Source organism: Nannospalax galili, unplaced genomic scaffold (genome assembly GCF_000622305.1).
Source record: "Nannospalax galili isolate Female #2095 unplaced genomic scaffold, S.galili_v1.0 scaffold161, whole genome shotgun sequence".
Taxonomy (NCBI): domain Eukaryota; kingdom Metazoa; phylum Chordata; class Mammalia; order Rodentia; family Spalacidae; genus Nannospalax; species Nannospalax galili.
The window spans coordinates 4,042,072-4,058,106 of NW_008348586.1; the positions used below are offsets into that span (position 1 = coordinate 4,042,072).

At 48.5% G+C, this 16,035-nt stretch overlaps 1 protein-coding gene across 2 annotated transcripts in view; it reads right to left on the reverse strand.

Annotated features, from left to right (window-relative positions):
* The window catches only part of Sh3pxd2a (SH3 and PX domains 2A), a 240,031-nt gene that overhangs the window by 102,342 nt on the left and 121,654 nt on the right, over positions 1–16,035 (reverse strand). For both annotated transcript variants that reach the window (XM_008845692.3, XM_029569679.1), the window contains exon 5: positions 11,741–11,832. In XM_008845692.3, the coding sequence (XP_008843914.2) occupies positions 11,741–11,832 (92 nt within the window). The remainder of the gene's footprint in view (positions 1–11,740; positions 11,833–16,035) is intronic.

Here is a 16,035-nt window from a genome sequence, read left to right on the forward strand (position 1 = left end):
ATCCAGTTTTACCACCAGATGGAGCAAGACACACATAGATCTGAACTGAGCATCCCAAAGTTTCATGGTGCAGTCAATCAACCTAAGTGCCTTACAGGCTGCAAAGGGGAAGAGATCATATTATTTCCATAATGCTTGTCCCTTGCCCCAAGATCGTGTCTATTAATGTTTCCGTTTCCCATAGCCATCAATCCCACTCAAGTTGTTACATACCTGGACCACTGCAAATAGCCCACTAGTCTTGACAAAACCAAAGAATGTCAGAGTTAGGGGGAACCCAGGGACCCCCAGATTCTATTGTTTCACCTGATGCTGAAGTGTTGATGTGGCTAGTAACAGCCTTGCACATATCTCTTCTCAGAGTACCTCCTAACTCCTTCCTTAGAGACAGAATTTCTTTCCTAAGATTTGCTGCAGTCTTAGGGACTCCTGGCCTGGGTGCCTGCATCAGTCTTGAATAACGTGCTCTGCCTCAGTCTCAGCTTGAATGTTCCCTCCTCACTGAAGCCCCTGACCACCTGGCCTGTTGTGCATGGCCTTGTCTCTAAACAGTGACTTGTTCCACTTCACCCCTCCCCACAGGTCAGCAGCTGTCACAGCTGTAGGCAATCAGCAGAGGCTTTGGGGTTTTAAACAATACTTAGGCACTATGTGGGTAGAGGAAGAGCCAAGGTTCCAGCAAGCACCTATGATACTTTGGTGCCTTCCACAGGCCAAGCCCATCCCTTCTATGTGCTATCCTCCCTGACACTGTGAGTTTCCAAGGTGGGGGCTGAGCTGTACACCAGACAGCTGTATGTCTGCCTCACATGGTAAATGGTCAACTGATGGAGAGCCTCGTGCTTGGTGTCAGAGACCCAGCTTCAAGTTCAGCTTTGCCTCACTCAGACTGCCCCCAAAGGGCCACCATCCAGTACATAGAGGACGTCCAGAAACATCAGGAATGAAGCCTTGGACTCTGCAGAGAAAGGGGCTCTCCCGCTCAGCCGGGAATGCTAGGGGCACTTGGGCCTCAGGCATGAGACAGGCTGTTTATAGCGGCCACAGGTACCCATACCTCCTGATTCCTCCGAGGGTTGAGCCTCAAGGGAGTACAGAAAGCATAACCTAGGAAAATAAGAAGGGCCTAAGGTCACCCCTGTACCAGGACTCCCCCGCCTGTTTTGGGGAGGCTCTGTGTTGGCCCTGAGAACAATCTTCTTTCTCTGTACCAGGCCCTCACTGGCCTTTTCTGTTGTCAAAGCCAGACAGGAATTTTTGAGTCCTTTTCCCTCCAGCTTGCTCACCCAGCATGACAAGCAGCAGGCCCCTGTTCTCCAGTGTGACATACTCTCAAGTGGGTTAGAGATACTTCTTGTAGGCAACATCCTACCACATGCTCACCCAAGTTGAAGGGGCCATGGCAGAGGTGGGGTGGGCAGAGTTCACTTACATTGTTCTGTGTCTGTCCTCCACCAATCTCTCTCAGACTCATAGCCCCTGGGTCCAGCTGGCTCTCTCACCCATTACTATGAAGAGGCAGTGGCCAGTGGCAGGAGTGGGTTACTGGAAGGAGAGTATGGCCCACATCCCTGGCCAGATGGTCAATGACAGATGAATAGAGCTGCCTGGATGAAGGTCTGGCCAAGATTCAGTCAAGAGATAGAGTGGGGCTGGCTGTTTACCCCAATTCCTAAGCCACAAGGCCAGCAGGCTACCTGGTGGGGCAGCCATATCCCAGTCAGCAGCAGCCCAGGGGAAGATTCTGGAACTGAGTGCTCTGCGAGATGTGAGATACACTTCCATACATACCTATAACTAGACCAGTTCCATTCCCTTCGCAGTTCAGTTTCCCCATCTGTATATGATGGTGGGAGTACCTTTGGCTCCGAGTACAGAATGAGGAAACTGAGGTTTGAAGAGGAGAAGTAACTTATTCAAGGTCACAGTGGAGCTGGCTGTTCTGACCCTTACCTATGCAATTTAACTCAGTGTAAGACTTCTTCCTAATGGTAGCCTCGAATCTCAAGTTTATTGGCCTGTGTCATCCCTGGCACTTAGTAGGTGCTCAATAAATACCGCTGAGTGAAAAAAAAAAAACCTGCAGGAGAGACTCTTTATGGCTTTCCCCACCATCTTCCATTTGCCTCCCAAGAGAAGGAGGGGAAGGGGAGTGAGGTAAGCACCTGTGACGTGCTCCGCACATGGGCTTACATCACTCACCAGTTCAAGCTACGGCTGTGCAACTTACGGGGCAGGGAAGGCCATGCCATCAAGCCATTATCATTAAGGTCCTTCTATCAGCAATGGTGCAGCCTGGACTCTAACCCAAGATGCCAGCAGCTACACACAGGTAAGCTGACTCCCTGTCTTGCAAAAAAGCCAGACCTGAAGTTCCACTGGGCTAAAGAATGTGGGGACTCCTGGAAGAGCTATCCTTACCTCTCAGTGGAACCAGGCATTAACCTGTCCTCCTGCTGGGTCCAAGACAAGACTGGTAGTCCCTTCTGTTCCTGACCTTCTTTTCCCATGGGAAGTATAGCAATTTTCCTGTCTCCTTCCAGAACTTCCTCGTTTTATCAGCTGGTCCTGGATGGACTACCATGTCTGAGAGGGAAATGGGAGGAGGTTGGACCCATCTGCAGTAAGCTTTTCTGCAAACTCCCAAGCTTCTGTCCTACATCTCCTTCCCTGGAAAGCCTCATTCCTATCTCCCAGGTAGGCGCTTTGGTTCCCTGGGCAAGCCTGTCCCTGTCCCCATACCCAGTGCTCTGGCTCCACTGGGCCACTTCCTAAGACTGCCTCCCTACATGCCTGTTTCCTGTGTTCCAAGTGCAGGGCTGGCACAGGGATGTTGGGGTGGGTGGCAGGGGTGCTGAGGGTGGACTCTGCCTCATGGAGAACAAGAGGGACTGGGGTAGGGGCTTTCCAGCAACACTGAGGCCACTTGAGCCAGAGGAAAGTTGGCCCTCTAGGCAGGCTGGGGCAAGATGGTTGTGATCTGTCTAGATCCCACCACCTCCCACCTCAGGTCTCTGAACATTGGGTCATTGTTTTGGGTCACAACAGAGGGCTCTGTGGCCCTGGGGCTGAAGAATAAAAAACTAGTTTAGCAGGCCTCTGCCCATCTTATGCAATTTCAAGAATTTCATCAGGATCCTGGTAGGCTGGGCAGGGAGGAATGAGATGAGGGGACAGGTCTGGGCCCAGAGCTCAGAGGACAAAGCAGGAAGCTGGAGAAAACCACCCTGTGGCCCTGGGGCTGTGTCTAAGAGGCAGTCACTGGCTGCAAGCTTCATACTGAATGACACAGCTGACCAGCCTGTTTCCTGTCTGGGATGGAGGAACATCAAATGTACTTGTGACCAGGCCTGTGGCTGCAAACACAGTAGGCATGCCTCTCCCTGGGGTGGGTAGATGAGGAAGGTGCTATAATGCTTCTTGCTGCTGTGCCTATCCCCTCCACTGCTGTGATGGTAAGGACAGCCAACAGGGGCCTTGGGCAGTGCTCCCTGGGTGCTGGATTTGCTCAGGCACAGTCTATGTCCCAAGGTGCCACCCTTACAATAGTCCTCGGAGGGAAGAACTGTTACTATCCCTATTCTACAAATAAGGAAACTGAGGCACAGATGAGCTGTGCAACTCCTGTGAGAGAAGGGACAGAGCTAGTCTCTGAACCCAGACCCCTACCACCAGAAGGGTTGGGAGCAGCCCTGGTGGGGGTACAGCTCAGTACTTTGCCCTGTTCAATGACCTGATTTTGTTTTGGCCCAGTTGGCCAAGCAGCATGAGGTCTTGGGGTGCAGAGACATAGGCCCAGTGGTGGGGAGACTCTAACCAGATCCTAAATGCAGACATAGATGGCCAGTGCCACTCCCAAGGCAGAGGGCTGGGGAGGATGTGGTTCCAACTGGCCAGGAGCAGGGGGGCTGCTGATGGTAGAGGAGCATTGGAGCAAGGGGGGTGGGGAACAACTGCAGGCCAAGAACAATGGGCCAAGATGCAATGGTTTCATCGCTAATCTGTCTCCAGAGAGAACACACATCCTTTTAGGGGTGTGGGAAGCTCTGGTTCCCTTACAGAATTTCCATACTCACTGTTTCCATTGGGTGAACATGTACCACTAAACAGAAAGAGGCAACTTCTGGGTCACATGATAAGATTCTGCCAGGTCAGCTCCCATTTGCCATCACAGACACCACTTTGGAGCAGCCACATCTTGGGGGGGGTGGCTGGTCAAAGCACAGGATCCTCACTGCTTGAGGGTCCCCTACACCTACAGAAATCAAGGCAGGTGACTCTTGGCTCCTCAGGCCAGAAGCCAAGCAGAGGGTTCTTAGATGCTCAAACAGATGGACTCGAAGGGTGTGGAGTTAGTGTAAGTGGTCTCAGAGCATTGTGCTGGACAAGTGAACCATGCTTATGGGTAATGGTGTGGGGGTACATCTGGCTAGTTTCATCTTGGTTGTCAGAACAAACTTTCAGCTGTCCTGGGATCGGTCCTGTACTGAATTCCCGCTTCAAGGATGGTTTTTAAATTAATATATATTTTTAAATTAATTTTAAATTTAGGTTTATATTAATTATATCAATATAATTTTAGATGATTATAATATATATTTATGTATGTATGTATACATGTATGTATGTATGTGCAGGCACTGCCATGGTGCATATGTGGAAGCCAGAGGACAACTTGAGAGACTCCATTCTCTCCTTCTACCACATGGGTCCCAGGGTTCCAGGCTTGGCAGCAAGGGCCTTTACCAGCTGAACCACCTTGCTGCTCCATCAATTTATTTATTTGAGACAGGGTCTCATGTAGCTCAGGCAGTCCTCAAACTTTCTCTGTAGCTGAGGATGATTCTCTTGAAAGCTGAGATTACAGGTGTGCCTCCCCATGCTATTTTATGTAGTACTGGGGAGGGGGGATCAAACCCAGTGATTCATGCATGCTAGACAAGCACTCTAGCAATTAACATCCTCAGCCCTGACCAAGGGTGGCTCTTTATTTCAAGGCTTTCCTCACCCCCAGGTACCAACATGGTCCCTCCAGAGTCCACACAGACAAAGAAGTCCTATCACCAACATTTCTTGCCCACTGACCTTATGATGACAAGGCAAAGGGCCTGGCCCAGGGAGAAGGGGCTTGATAGAGGGCTGCTCTTAGGCTTCTGAGGTGACAAACATGGATTCAAGATCTGTCCCTCTACTTCTTGCCTGTATAGCCTGGGGCTTTGGCTTGACCATTTGCTAAGTAGGATTCAAGAATCATCAGGTGGTCTGAGGTATAATATTGTGTGGGGTACACAGGAAGAGGCCAGTAAGACAGACAGAAACCTCTTTCTCTTTATGCTGTCCTCCTTTCCTATCAGGATTGTTCACACAAAATCATAAACATGTACATATGTGTATACACACACATACACACACACTTTAAATTTTTTTTTCTTTTTTTGAGACAGGGTCTAACTAAAGCTCTGTCCTGGTCTCTATGCAGACCAGGCTGGCCTCAAACTCATAAAGATCCTCCTGTCTCTGCCTCCTGAGTGTTGGGATCAAAGGTATGCACTATCACACCTGGCTCACACATAACTTTTTATATACTAGCTTTCCAAGGATACATAGGAATGTTTGTGTTTCTGGTCAGACTCAATATGACAGCATTAGGAGGTAGGGCCTTTGGAGGCGATTAGGCCATGAGAGAGAGCCCTCATGGCAGGAATCAATGTCTTTATGAGATCCTAGAGAGTTAATCTGGAGGGATTCCACTCTGGGAGGATGCAGAATAAAAACAGTTGTCTATTAAGCAGAAAGTATTCTCACCCAATACTGAATCTGCTAGTACTTTGATCTGGGACTCCCAGCCTCCAGAGCTGTGAGAAATGAAATTCTGTGGTTTATAAGTCACCCAGGCTATGATATTGTTTTGGGGTATTGGGGATTGAGCCTAGCACCTCCTGCATGCTAGGCAAGCTCTCTACCACTGACTTACACCCCCAGCCCCAGTATTCTGTTGTAATAGGTCAAATGGACGAGCACACACACTGCACTCAAAAGGAAATCAAACAACAAAACCCCTGGCTGGGGTGTTCTGCTAGGGAGGTTACAAAGCCTTAGGAGGCATCAGTTAAGAGATGGCCAAAGTTGTGGTTAAAGTTGTACATCTGGGGGCTGGAGAAATGGCTCAGCAGTTAAGAGCACTGGCTGCTCTTGCAGAGGACCTGGGTTTGGTTCCCAGCACTCACATGGTGGTTAACAACCATCTGTAACTCCAGTTCCAGGGGATCTGATGCCCTCTTCTGACCTATGTGGGCACTGCACAACATGGGCACATTTACATACATGCAGGCAATACACTCATACATTTAAAATAAAAATAATAAACAAGCCTGGGCATGGTGGCACATGCCTTTAATCCCAGCACTCTGGAGGCAGAGGCAGGTGGATTCCTGTGAGCTCAAGGTCAGTCTGGTTTACATAGTGACTTCTAGGCCAGCTGGGGCTCCAGGGAGACCCTGTCTCAAAAAAAGACCAAAATAATAATCATAAACAATAATAATAAATATTAAAACTGTACATCTGGAGCCAGCTTACATGGGTTCAGAACTTAGCCCTGCCACTTTCCATCTAGATGACCTTAGGTGAGCTACTTCATCTCTCTGAGCCTCATTCTCTTTGGTAAAACCACATCACAGCCATACTGACCACTATATATACTAAAGACTAAACAACACCAGTCACTGTCCTGGGTGCTGGAGAGTCAGCTATAAGCAGAACAGGTCAAAGGTCTACTCTCCTGGAGGCTGTGCAGAGGGAGGAACCAACAGTAAACACAGCAAACATCAGTCTTCTCACTGCTGTAACAAAATAGCTTATACCAGGTGATTTATTAGTAACAGAAATTCACTGTGGTCTGTTTGGAAAGGTAGGAAATCCAAGAGGAAGATGCCAGCAGATGAGGTGGCCAGGGCAGGCCTGTTCTCATAGATGGTACATTCTAGTAGTGTCCTTACATGGTAGGAGGGCCGAGGGGACTCACTGTAGCCTCTTTTATAAGGGTACTCACTAACCATTTAGGAGGGCAGAGCCCTCAAGACTTCATTACTACCCAAAGGCCCTGTCTTTAAAAAAATTTTTTTTTACCTTTATTTATTTGGGGGAAGGGTATGCCAGTGTGCATGTGGAGGTCAGAGGGCAACTTATAGGAGTCAGTTCTTTCCTTCCGTTATTTGAACTCTGGGGATTGAACTCAGATCATCACGATTGGAGGCAAGCACCTTTACCTCCTGAGCCATCTTGCTGTGCCTGGTCCCTGGCTCTTAATACTACTGCATTAGATAATACAGTTTTCAATATATGAGCTTTGGGGGCTACTCACACAGTGATCACAGCAGTCAGTAAATAGGTCACAAGTGACACTGTGATAAGTTCTAAGAAAGAGGAAGCCCGGAAGGGTGAGAAAGTGCTGGGGGATTTAAAGCAGGAGGCAAGGCTGTCCTTGAGAAGCTATCTGAGGAAAGATTAGAAGGAGGTATGCAATTAGGCCGAGGCAGGGCTTGAGTGTCCCAGACCCAGGGAAGCAGCAGCACAAATCCCCCAAGTGGAGAAGCAATGGCTGGTAGGTTCAAGAGCAGCACACATCCCCACATTGCTGGAGCTGAACAAGTAGGGAGGACCATGGATGTGATCAGAGGAAGGATATGATCAGAGGGAGGTGACAGGCTTGGATTCTGAATGACAGGAAGACTAGAACAGGGGAGTGACACGATCTGATCACAGAGAGCTGATGAGAAGTGGGAATCCACACAGGAGGCCATGATCCACAGAAGGGATGATGATGGGCTAGTCCTAGTGGGTGGGGAAAGGGCAGGAAATGGGCTAGTGGAGGAGGGCAGGCAGGGAAGTGCCTAGACTTGGTCCAAGTGTGGAGTTACACTGCAGGAAGTGCCTGCAGGATTTTCTGAGGGGGTAGATGGAGGGTGCCATGCAAAGAAATTAATCTACAAGAATGTTGGGAGTTGAGGTGCCTGCCAGGGGCCCAGAGAAGAGCTCAGTTCTGCTCCCCATGATGCAGCAATGCACATGGGCCAGACTGTTCATAGTCAGAGCAGGGGGCGGGGGGGGCCCTCAGAGCAACCTTCCTGATGGTCACATGAGATGATACCATCATGGCTGTTCTGTGCCACTGGTCTTGAAGAACAACTGCCGACCACCACAGTGGCCAGCAAAGGGGTCGAAACCGAGGGCTACTGCCCACCTCCTCTCAGTCTGGGATGTCCAAACCCCATCTTCCCTGGAGGATGGCAAAGTAAGACAGTCCTCCTACCCTAACCGCATATCTCAAGAGCCCCCCATAGCAGCACTTAAAAGAGGTCGGGTTATCTACAAAATTCCAATGCTCTGATAATATCCAGGCTCTGATAATTTGCTAACTCACTCCAGAGTCACTGGAAGTCAAAATATTCTGTTATTCGATCTATGCTTATGTTTCAGAATGGGGGGTGTGGCATGAACAGTGGCCTAGGAAGGTGCAAGCAGAGCCGCCTCCCGCCCCCCCCCCCCCCCGGGGGGCCCTCGGGAGGCAGCCATTTGGCTGATAGATCATCGGGCAGTCAGCCCAGGGTCATATACAAGGCCTGGGCTCTTTCACAGTGAGCACACAAAGTGGAAAATGGGTCTCTCCTTGGGAAGGGAGGAGGGATCCTAGAGGCAGTGCAGAGACTGGTCAGGACCAAGGGAGGAGGATACCTTTTGAACTCTGCTCACAACCTGCCATACTTCTTGGGATTCCTGTTCTCAGATCCACCACTTTGGCAGATCAATGGTGGTGGTCTGGCTGAGATGACCAGTACCTCGTCAAGAAAGAGGCAGCTAGCTCCTGTTGCCATGGCAACTTAAAGGCCAAATGCTTTCCAACTTGTTCCAGCAAGAGCTAGATTGTGCTCTGCAAGGGTGACAGTCCATTCTATCTTCAGACTTCTGCAGACAAAAGTCTGAGCACTTTCCATGTATCAATAGCACTGGCTGGGTTATCTCAAATGACTCTGGCCTTCCGCCACACATACAGCACTAGTGTGCTCTAGAAACTGGAAAACAGAATCCCAGAAGCTGCACAAATGGTCAAAGGTTGAAGAGCCTTAAGTGACAGTGATGGACCCAGAGCGTCATCCTAAATGGTCACCCCTCACTACCTGGGCAACACACAAATAGGGGACTGTTTTGTGAGTTCTACCATTCCTTGGGGTCTTCTTCAGGTGGGCACAAGGCTAGTCTATTGCAGAGCATTAGTGCATAGAGCCACATGAAATAGGGCCCATTGATTTGGCTGACTTGGGGGCGGGGCAGATAAAGCTGGCTATCACCAGCTGCTTCAAAGATCAGTGCTCTCCTGTTCCACTACGGGGCACCCGATCATGGCATCATGGCATTCCCACCCAGGAGGAGAAGCACCCCTCTGCCATTATGGGAGGAGGAAAGGCCATTAAGCTAGGGAGAAGCAATACCAGGTGCAGAGAAGCCCTGGCAGTCCATGACTGCCCTGGAGAGTGATGGAGGAAGAGGCAGGAGCACAGGGTGGGGAGGATGGAGGAGGCAGAAGCCCAGGACTACACAGTCCTCAATAGCGAGGCAACCTGGAGAGGTAGAAAGTGTGGTTGTACTTGGGACCTGGAGATGGAGATGTAGCCTGCTTCCATATCTATCAAATGCAGTAAGAATCTATACTCTCTGGGTACAAGCCTCGTTCACTTGAAGAAAAAAAAAGAGGCTGGCTATTCTTATAGAGGACCAGAATTCGATTTTCAACACCCATATATATGGTGGCTAACAACCATCTGTAACTCTGGTTCCAGAGGATCCAACACCCTCTTCTGACCTTCATGGGCACTGCATGCATGTGGTGCACTTACATACATGCAGACAAATACTCATACACATAAAAAAGTTTTTTAAATTAATTTTGTATGTGTGTATGTGTATGTATGTGTCACAACATGTGTGAGTCATTCTCTCCTTCCACCATATAGGGCATGGGGATGGAACTCAGGTCATCAGACTTGGTGGTAGGCACCTGTATCTGCTGAGCCATCTCACTGGCCTCTCTTTCACTTCTTATTGCTGAGTTTCACTGAACCCTGTGGAGGCAGCAAGGGCAGGGATCCTCTACTACCATGCCCACTTATGGAGGAGTAAAAGGGGATGTGGGGAAGCCACACAGGTGATCTGTCTCAAAAGCAACAGAGTGCACGTGACCTCAAGACCTCGCACTCTGTGGCTTTCACATGTAACCTTGTGAATCTAGGCACTGATGAGTGTCTGATAGTTCCCATTATTTGCTTGTTTCCTAGCTATAGATAGAGAAGACCTTAGCCAGGTCTGGAGATTGTCTGAGCTGTGTAGTGCTTCTTCCTTCCTTAATGAGCACAGACAGAGGCAGGCAGATCTCTGTGAGATCAAGGCCAGCCTGGTCTACATAGTTCCAGACCAGCTGGGGCTACAGAGAAACCCTGTCTCAAAAACCAAACCAAAATGAACAAGCAAAAAGATCCCAGACCATTCCAGGCTCTTAGTCTTACACCACAGTAAAAAAAAAAAAGACAGGCCCATTTGGACTAGGTGTCATGAATAGGTAGACAGGCTTGAACTCTACAATCTCCATGGGCGCCATTCACAAAGAGTGTAGAGAATAGTTCCCTATGAGTTGCGTCGCACACACTCTTATCTTCATCACCTGGTTGCCCCCTGCTTCTCCCATCTGTTCCAGACAATTTCTTTGCCCCTCTGCTTCTCTCTCATCCACTCTGGTACTTTGAGACTTCAAAGCAAAAGTTGTAGAGGGAGGCAATCAACATCCTCTCTAGTCTTCTCCCTCCCCAACAGTCATTCCTGGCTAGCCAGTCTCTTTTCTTCATCAGCTCCTGAGAGAAAGCTGGCTTTTCCTCTCCTTTCCCCCTCCTTTGAGAACTTAATATTTGGGATTTCAGGTAAGGGAACTGCTCTGAGGAGGCAGTTGGTTGTTATGATAGATTTTGGTCATAGGTGGGAAGCTGGGTGGGCCACCTGGACCACCAGGCCAGAACATTCAGACTCCAGAGAAGAGAAAAGCCTGCCAAGTTCCCCACTGCTCGCTGAGCATGAAAACATCAGTTTTGGACCACCAGGAACCAGAGGCTTGGGTTCAAGTCCATCTGCTACATCCTCAACCATCTGACATTGGGAAAACTCCAACCTCAATGGCCACAGTTTCCTACTGTGTAAACAAGACTGAATGCCTATGGTAACATGCTGAAGATAAAGTCATTGATAAAGCTGTTCTTATTTTATGCTGAGATGAAGTCTGCTGCAGCATCCAGATTACTGGGCCACTTAGCAGGTTGTTTAGCACCAGAGTACCAGGGTGGCACAGGCAGCCTAGCTCTGTATCCAGCTGAGCAATCACCACCAACCCCAACTGGCATCTGTACCGCATGACCTTCCTATTTCCTGTTATCTTAACTGCTCTTTAACAGCCCTGAACTAGGAAGATTTTTGAGGAACACCTGCTCCTCAGGAACAGACACCTCCTCATTTGGTAGTCTGGGATAAAGGGAAATTGTCAGCATTAGGAGCTCTGGGAATAACAGTCCATTTCTTGGACACATCTGTAGCTGGGTAGTATGGTTAACTCTCCCTCTACTGTGTTCCCACATCAGTCTCCTCAGTGGCCTCTGCTTTGGCCCACATCTCCTAATCACAAAGGGAGTCAGGAGTCATTACTTACTCCTTTGGAGGGTTGACATCCTCAGGTCGGGCCTCAAAGAACCGAAAGACTTCATCACACTGTGAAATGTGGGGAGGCAGCCGGATGAGTGCCTGGAAAGACAGGGAAAAGAAGTTATTAGGTATGATGACCCAGATGGGGTCAACTCAGCCAGTGGAGGGTAGAGCTTAAGAACTGTGCCATCGGGAGACACAGTCAGCCTGCCAGCCAACAGAGAATTCATCAGCAAATTAATCAGATAAATAATAAAACTCATCCATCCACATACCCACCCATCTATCCATATAATTAAGAACCAAAGTTGGGCCGGGCGTGGTGGTGCAAGCCTTTAATCCCAGCACTAGGGAGGCAGAGGCAGGTGGATCTCTGTGAGTTCAAGGACAGCCTGGTCTACATAGTGAGTTCCAGGACAGCTGGGACTACAGGGAGACCCTGTCTCAAAAAGACCACACACCCACAAAAAAAAACAAAGTCTAGCCAGGCATGGTGGTGCATACCTTTAATCCCAGCACTTGGGAGACAGAGGCAGAAGGAGCTCTCTGAGATTGAGGCCAGCCTGGTCTACATAGCGAGTGCTAGGGCAAGAGGGAGACCCTGTCTAAAAAAGACCAAAAAAAAAAAAAGGAAGTTTAGGCACTAGGGATGTAGCTCAGTTAACAGAGTGCTTGCCTTGCATGCATGAAGCCCTGGGCTCTATCCTTAGCACTGCATAAACCAGGCACGGCGGCATATCCCTGTGACTCTAGCTCTTAGGAGACAAAGGCAGGGGTGTCTCTGGAAGTTTGATATCAGCCAGAGTTACATAATGATACCATATCTCAAAAAACATAAAATGGCTCAGTAGGTAAAATGTTTGTCAGGCAAGTGTGAGAACCTGAGTTCAGTCCTAGAACCCACATAAAGCTGGATATACTAGTGTACATCTGAAATCCCAGTGGTCCTATAGCAAGATGGGAGGCAGAGCCAGGAGAATCCCCAGAAGCCTGTGCACCAGCTAGCCTGGTGTACACAACAGGGAACAGCAAGAGACCCTGTCTTAAGGTGGAAGGAGTGACACTTGAAGTTGACCTTTGATCTCCACATTCACACTGGGAAATACATGAGCCCACATTCACACACACACACACACACACACACACACACACACAATCCAGGTACATATGCACACAGATACCCACAACATACAGAGATTTAAAAATGACAACAGTAACCTAACCAGTCAGCTAATCAACCAAACAATTAACAGTCAACTAATCAATTATGCAGTCAATAATTCCTGAACCCATGCAACCAGTTAGTCAACTAAACAACCATCTAGCCAAGCAAAAAGCAATGAGTGTTGAGCTTAGGTCTCAGGCCCTCAGGGCTACTCATTCCTCAAGAGTCTGAAGGAATCTTATCCTGCCCAAAGTCTAAGCCTGAGGTCATTAGTCTAAAAATGTGAGGCTCACCCTGACGAACCCACAGGATAGGTACAGATCTTAATGAGAGAGTGCTCACCATACCAGCCTTACCTCCCATTAGCCACACTCCACAGTGTGACATAGTCACATTCCTTAGACACAGCTGCATGATTAGTTTTTAGTCACAAGTTGATAACAGCAACAAAGGACAATAGGGTGCCATGGTAGAGTCAGGTAAGACCTAGAAAGATGGGGATGGGGAGTTTCAGGAAGGACCCAGAAGCTGAATTCTGATAGTTCAAGCATGGTGGTTGTGGGAGTTAAATGAAGGTGGGCGTGGCTGGAGTGCATGGAGCAAGGGAGGAAGAGGAGATGGGCAGAGTTGTCAGAGCAGGGCTCATGGGGCCACTGTGTGGATAAAGGACCCACATAGGCTGGAGAGTAACAAGAAGGCTAGGCTAGCAGGGTGAGAGGAGAAGGGAATCCTACAGGACGAAGTCAGGGTAGGGAGTGGCCTGCTGTCCAAGGAGGTGAGTCTAGTGCTACAGTGAGAAGAACTAGATGTCAGAGCTGATAATCTGTAGCCAGGGGCACACAGGAGCCTGGGTCTGGCCCCTCTAAAAGGTGGAGTGGGAGACATGGGGTGAGGCCAGGAGCAGCCCTGCTTCTAGGGTCCCTCCCTCAATATGGGAGAAATACATGGAGTGGGGAGGTTAGGGCCGTTGGACAAAACAGACAGGAGAGGGGATCATGAACCAAACAAAGGGAACCCAAGGCTGGAGCTGGAGAGGAAAGAGAGAAGCCTAGGACTGGGGAAGTCCACAGACACACTGATAAGGAGGCTCTTAGTTCATAAGAAAGGACTTTGTTACATGCTGGTATGGCCCCAACTCCACACTAGTACCTGCTTCAGATGATGCTCCACCCAGCCCCCTGGCAGTTTGCTGGTCGTCCCTGAGTAGCCTCTGGAAATCCTCAGGATAGTCCCACCCCCACATTACAGATGTGGAAGTGAAGGCTCAGAGGGGCCACATGGTTGCCCTGGGTCACCCATGAGGTCTGGGAAGACCACATCAACATAAGCTCTATGCAGACAGGGGCTTTAGTTTGTTCTGTTAACATCCCTGTTCAGAGCAGAGACTCAGTTAATAGTTGGATGAATGATAAGTGGATAAACAATAGGGCTTGGTGTCTAGAAACCCAATACCCAACACAATATTCAGAATAATGAAGCCAAAGAAAAGTACACTTGGCCTTGGGTGGCAGCACAGAGGTATGGTATGGGGAAGAGGGAAGCATGTTTTAATGCTTCTCTGAGCTGGTCAGACAACCTGTCTTGCCCAGCAACAGACATCCTACCAAGAGGGGCTTCTCCATGCCAAACCCACGCCCAAACAAGATAAGACATGACGGAACAAGCCCAGACCTTAGCCAATGAGAACGTTTTGCAGCTCCCCTTCACAGTTAACTCCCAATCATTTTTTTTTTCCTATAACCAATGGCTTTTCAAAGGTCTCCATTCTCCCCATCAACACAGGAAGCAGTAAAGAACAGAAACGAAGGTAAAGGTAAAGGAAAAGAAAGAACTGAAAGAGAAGAACAGTAGGAAACAGGCCTAGCCCAGACCTTAGCCAATGAGAACGTTTTGCAGCTCCCCTTCACAGTTAACTCCCAATCATTTTTTTTTTCCTATAACCAATGGCTTTTCAAAGGTCTCCATTCTCCCCATCAACACAGGAAGCAGTAAAGAACAGAAACGAAGGTAAAGGTAAAGGAAAAGAAAGAACTGAAAGAGAAGAACAGTAGGAAACAGGCCTTAATAACGGAGCTATGGATAAAAATTGGGTTAGTTTAAGGGAGGGGGGAGGGAAGGGTATACAAGGAACCTAGGGGATAAAGGGAAAGAAGGAGCTCAAGAGAGGTAGGACCATAGGAGAAGGGTATTAGTAAGGGAGAAAGGGGGGAAGTGGGGGCACCTTAAGTGGGAAAACCATGATGGAGGGTGAGACAATGTGAGAGATAAACAATACCTAGCCCAAATTATACATACCAGATCAAGAAATATATGTCTAGACAAGATTTATCTCAGAACATTTGGTTTTTGCCAAGCTTTATCTACATAGCACATGGTAATTAAAAGTACCAGACTGGTGGAACTAACCTTCTTGAGTATTTAACAGCCATACTTTGAGGCCTATAATAATTTGGTCAGAGGGACATAAAGGACACTTTTTGCTCCTTGCCCTTCTAGGTCAGCTAGTTCCAGGGGACTATGAGCATCTCTCAAAATGTCCTGTAATTGTGGTGGGTCACCTCTCCTCTTGATCAAGGAGGCCAAGGAGACCCCACTAGATGGACTTGAACCAGTTTCCAGTCTTCAAAGAGGAGGGTCAACATAGAGGAATCACTTCCTCCATGCTTCCATGTGAAACCAACCATGGTCGAGCAGGACCCTTGACTTATCTTCATATAGGTGGAACTGGTAAAAGAAAGGAGCCAGGGGCTCCTCCCAAGCCCATGTGATCCCTCAAATGACCTTAAGAGTAAAAATATACTGGTTTATCTGGGCCAAGTGTACGGCCTTAAACATCCAAAAGGAAAGTATAACCAAAGATTAAAGGGGTCAATATAACTTCTCAAGAGTCCATATGCATAGCTAAAGGTTACATAACAAGCACCAATGACAGATAGGAGATACCTTCTTTTGCGTTGTTGGTCAGGGTGGTCAAAGGGACTCCTAGATAGTAACCCAGCATAGAACCGGGAAAATGAACAGCAGACCCCAATCTTATCCAAAGGAATATCGACAACTGATTACCACTAGATGAGGAACAGCTGACCCTCCTAAAACAAAGACCTCTAGATAGGCTGACTAGATTCACCAGAAGGGCA